The 5,094-nt window shown below is 48.1% G+C and overlaps 1 protein-coding gene across 1 annotated transcript; it reads left to right on the forward strand.

Annotated features, from left to right (window-relative positions):
• Nucleotides 1-293: 293 nt before the first annotated feature.
• Nucleotides 294-4,945, forward strand: LOC123966696 (sodium bicarbonate cotransporter 3-like; the record flags this gene model as incomplete). Its single annotated transcript, XM_046042831.1, is given in 7 exon segments — nt 294-418; nt 642-838; nt 983-1,070; nt 2,430-2,576; nt 2,679-2,782; nt 4,533-4,707; nt 4,812-4,945. Coding segments are annotated over 7 exon segments (970 nt in total), but the record flags the coding sequence as incomplete, so codon positions are not given.
• Between the last annotated feature and the right edge of the window lie 149 nt (nt 4,946-5,094).

Here is a 5,094-nt window from a genome sequence, read left to right on the forward strand (position 1 = left end):
GGCTGTGGTTCAAGCAGCTGCTTCCTCCTTCGGAAATGTAAATTAGATGCTGAAAGGACAAACACAAAGTGGAAACTCAAATGTAAAATAGAAATAAAGAACGTGTCTGTTTCGTGTGCACAGCCGATCAGTATGTTTATTTATTCATTTAGAATTGAAACAAAAGGGTCACTCACATTGGTCACAGAGAGCCAATAAACAAGCTGCGTTCAGTCACATGACTTTGAGTCTTGTTAGTTTTGTCAGTGTGACCCTGCAGCAGCCAATCAGAAGCTGTGTGTGTTTCTCAGCAGGACTGCGACTGCGTTTGTTTGCCGCCGGCCGCCGGCAGAAAGCCCGCCGTAAGTCTGCCACCCGCCGGCTGTCGACCAATCAGTGGCCTGTGTTGTGGCTCATCGTGGTGGAGCGCCGTGTTGATGTGCGTTTGGATTCTGTTGTCGTTTGTGTCGTTCAGTGAAGTCGGCGTGACTCTGACTCTGCTTAGCTGTGCTGTTTCAGTGTTTTGGTGGACGCCTGCTGTTGCTTCATGATGTCACTATTGATTGAGATTAATCGATGAAGATCAGTAGTTGCAGCCCTAAAATAAAACGATCATGTGTGAGATGGTGCTGTAGGTTTCTCTCCTGTCTGTATCGGATCAGAGGAAAGTGAGACTCGACCTGCTGCCTGGTTTGTTTCAGGTGGACATGAACTTCATGAAGAAGATCCCTCCTGGCGCAGAGGCGTCCAACGTCCTGGTGGGTGAAGTGGACTTCCTGGAGCGGCCGATCGTCGCCTTCGTCCGGCTGTCCCCCGCCATGCTGCTGACCGGCCTCACAGAGGTCCCGGTGCCCACCAGGTGAGCAACACACGCTGTTGTTGTAGCAGCTGCTACAAGTACCTCCAAATTGTACTTGAGTATTTTCTGCTACTTTCTATTCTGCTTCACTCAGAGGGAAATATTTAAGCCGTTAAACTCGACGTTATTGTCTCGTCCGTCCAGGTTTGTCTTCCTGCTGCTCGGCCCGTTTGGAAAAGGCCCGCAGTACCACGAGATCGGACGCTCCATGGCCACTCTGATGACGGACGAGGTGAGACGACAAGGCCGTTTAGTTTCTGGTCAACAAACAAATAAAGTCTCCTGAGAGAAATCCTCACACAGAGAGCTGAAGGTTTAATACGCCGACGTCACGGTTTTCTCCTCTTTCTTGAGCAGAAAGAGGAAATTTAACATTTTAGATTAATTTAAGACTCTTCACCCTTTCTCTCTGCTGTCAGGAAGGTAATCTTTACTCTGTAGAGGCGTGGTGCCCCCTGCTGGAGGACTCGGATCTTGTTAGCTCTGGACCAGAGTGTTGCAGGAACAGGCAACATGTCCACCTTTCCCATCAGTCCATCACGCGAGGTGTCTCACAGACATCTGGGCCCTGTACCTGAGCATTCTCTGCAGATAGATGTCTGTGTTGACGTGGAAGTTAAATTTTGTCTGAAATTAATTATTACACAGGCGTTTGAACAGGAACCTCCAGTCTGTGAGTGAAAGTACTGTTAATGTTAATAAAAACAACTTGTTACACATGATTTCTGGCCCTGCAGTCAGAGGACATGCAGATGAACTCTGCGTCTGTTTTCAGGGCTTATGGAGTTGGACTGCTTATGTTTTAAATAGGGCCGGGCATTAGTTAAATAACGGCAGCAATTATTTTATCGCACGTCAACATTTATTATTATTATTTTGACAGCTCGCTGGCTCTGAATCCAGTCAAACCATGAGTCACGGGGAGGGGGGGGTGGGTGTTGATCAGCCTGCAAACCAGCAGCGGAGGGAGGCTTCGGAAGACCACGCTGCGGCAGCGCGTGGGAGAAGCGGATAAAGAAAAGCAAGACGAGCGGTCAAACGCCACAGCGAAGAGGAGAGCTGCATGCTGGGTAGTGTCGGGGAAGATGTCGGTCTGAGGAACGCTCTTAAAGTCTCAGCGTAGTCTCTTGGCCCCGCGGGGTCGCTCGACAGGGAGACGAGCGCTCCGCGAGTAAACGGCAGGCGCTCTGATGAGAGTAACCATGGCAACGGCTTCTGTGCGCTACACAGCTGTAGCCTGTTTAACTTGAGTTAAAAAGTGCGTGATGTCACTCAAGTTAGCTGAAGACCACAAGTTTGAAAAAGAGAGAACCTGTTGGTGAGCTCACAGTCCTCTGTAGCCGCTGCAGGCTACATGAGCCGCTACTAGCAAAACTTAAACGCCCCCTTACGGTCTGTACCCGCGCTCTCAATCGCCGCACACAAACACACATGATTCGACTAGCGGTCGACTACAGGCAGGACTTGGCGATTCTGAATGGACTGTGTAAATCCTTGTATTTAGTTATATTACTTTGATGAGCTGCTTGATTACTTCCTGTTACGAGATCCAGATTAGTTGATGAACAGACTTCGTCTCTCTGTCCGCTAGATTTTCCACGATGTTGCCTACAAGGCGAGGGACAGGATCGACCTGCTGTCGGGGATCGATGAGTTCCTGGATCAAGTGACCGTGCTTCCGCCGGGCGAATGGGACCCCAGCATCCGCATCGAACCCCCGAAGAACGTCCCGTCTCAGGTGAGGTCTGCCTCAGAGATTGCGATGGTCGTGAAATAAAACTTCAGCGCCGTCCTGTCTGACCTGAGCTCTGCTCTGTGCCTTCGTCCTGTCTCTCTGCAGGAGAAGAGGAAGATGCCGTCTGTCCTTAATGGCTCCGCCCACATCTCTGACACCATCAAGGAGGAGGAGCATCACACGGGACCAGAGCTGCAGAGGACGGGGAGGTCAGTCTGTCTCGCTGTACAGGACTCTGAAAAGATCACTTGTACCTCCACGTGTGATACACGCAGGCAGTGCGTAAAAGAAAAGACCAGTGGTTCTCAAAGGGAGGTCCGGGGACCGCCAGGGGTCCGTGTGTAGATGTGTAATTGTAAATATAAATCACTTTCCACACACAGATGATGTGGCTTGCAGCTGCGTCATCACAGCTTCATGCACGCCGTGCTGTCCTTTCTTTGGAGCTCTGAATGTCATTTTGCAGAAACCAACAGAGTTCGCCTAAAAATCACGTGACCGCCATCTTTACATCATACACACAGCGTTTCACTGGAGTGAAGAAGACACAACCCTTGCTATTTACACGGAGCAGGTAAAGCAACAGCGAACACGGCTGTGGGTGCTGATGTCATTCATACCGCGGTGGCTCCGTCGGTAATTAATAACAAGCTGCCGCCACACGGCGCGCACCTGACTTTATTTAGGACAGGTGTCCACATGGGACAGGCCTTTAATTCTACAATTCTAACAGAATAATACTTAATTATAGAATAATACTAATCAACTTAATATCAAATACACGTCATTCATTTAATCTAGCGCCGACAGGGTGCTTATGCGCTTTTATTCTGAAGGCAGCAACCTATCAAACAACAACACGGTGCAGGATGACAGAAGTTAGCAGACAGAGAGCGACGGACTTCACACGACAGGATTCACAACTTGGATTAATTTTTCTGAAAAGCTGTTTTGATTCTTGTGATGGGTGGAGCCTGGGTGAAGATAAATAATCAGGAACGGACACATTCGGACTTAACGAGCGCTTCAAAGTTAACGGGAATCAGCATTTTTTTCCCCTTTTCCTCTCTTGTAGCCTGCAGGTTACACCGGTAAATCTAGAAGAATTAGACTTTGGGTCTTGTTTTGATTAAATGAACTTAACAGTGGTCTTGTGGAGAATCTAACTAATCTAAGGATGTTCAGCATATTGATCATACGTTTAAACATTAATATTTGTAGCCTGTTAACAATCTAAGCAGCATAGAAGCAGCTAAAGCGGCGACCCCGTGGCGTTTAAGAGGTTTTATACATCCAAAGAACTTCTATAAAAACCAGACCAGGCGTTTATTTGTCAAAATGTGTTCCCACACCAGGCCAGTAAAGGAGGCAGGCGGCTATTAATTGAAGTTTTACGGTACGTATATAGTCATAAAAATTACCAAGATGTTTGTGCATGCTGTCAGTTATAATTGTTAAAAAGAAAGAATCGGCAGGTCAGACCTCTAAATAATCTGTAATTGGAATCAGCCAGGAAAAATGCAATCTGTGCATCTCTTACTAACCTAAGTCATATTTAAAGGGCTATTGCCGTGTGTTGTTGGCCAGATAAAAAGGCAGAGAAAAGAGTAAGTCATTGCCACCATTTTACAGCCACTTGTATGGCCGCCAGTAAAACTGGCTATAAAGCACGGAGCGCTTCCTGCGATGCTACCAAGCTGGTCGATCTTTACAGTTTGTCAGCACTTCTTAAGTTTCGTTTTACAATAATATATATGTGTAAACATTTTTGTGTTTGTGCCGTGATTCAAGTAACGACTGTTGACAGTGTGTTTTGGGAAAAGACAGAAGGTTAGAATTTACTGTCATGGTGCTAAAGCTGCTGGGAAAAATGTGGGGGCGCCTAAATTTTGTGCCGCTGCAGCTAAACATCACTGATGAGCGAAAAGTGTCCGTGACTTGACTCCGTCTGTCCGTCAGGATCTTCGGTGGTTTGGTGAACGACGTCCGGAGGAAGGCGCCCTTCCTGTGGAGTGACATCAGGGACGCGGTCAGCCTGCAGTGTTTGGCGTCCGTCCTCTTCCTCTACTGCGCCTGCATGTCGCCCGTCATCACGTTCGGAGGGCTGCTGGGAGAAGCCACCAAAGGAAACATAGTAAGAACTCGACTGACGGGACGATGAACTGATGTCACGTTTCCTCTTAAAGGGGCGGTACAACATTATGACGTCTCTCGCTCTCTCTCTCACTGTCCCGGTAGAGTGCCATAGAGTCTCTGTTCGGGGCGTCCATGACGGGCGTGGCCTACTCCCTGTTTGCTGGTCAGCCTCTCACCATCCTGGGCAGCACCGGTCCAGTTCTGGTCTTTGAGAAGATCCTCTTCAAGTTCTGCAGGTGAGTCTGCGGGAACACCTGTTTTCTGTACCTGCACACGCAGAACTTTTCTTCTTCTTCTCTCTCCCATTAATCATCACTCATCTGCTGATCCTTTGGAGGAGCACAACGAATACTTTTACTGCACAACGAATACTTTTACTGCACAA

This window comes from Micropterus dolomieu, unplaced genomic scaffold (genome assembly GCF_021292245.1).
Source record: "Micropterus dolomieu isolate WLL.071019.BEF.003 ecotype Adirondacks unplaced genomic scaffold, ASM2129224v1 contig_14013, whole genome shotgun sequence".
NCBI lineage: Eukaryota > Metazoa > Chordata > Actinopteri > Centrarchiformes > Centrarchidae > Micropterus > Micropterus dolomieu.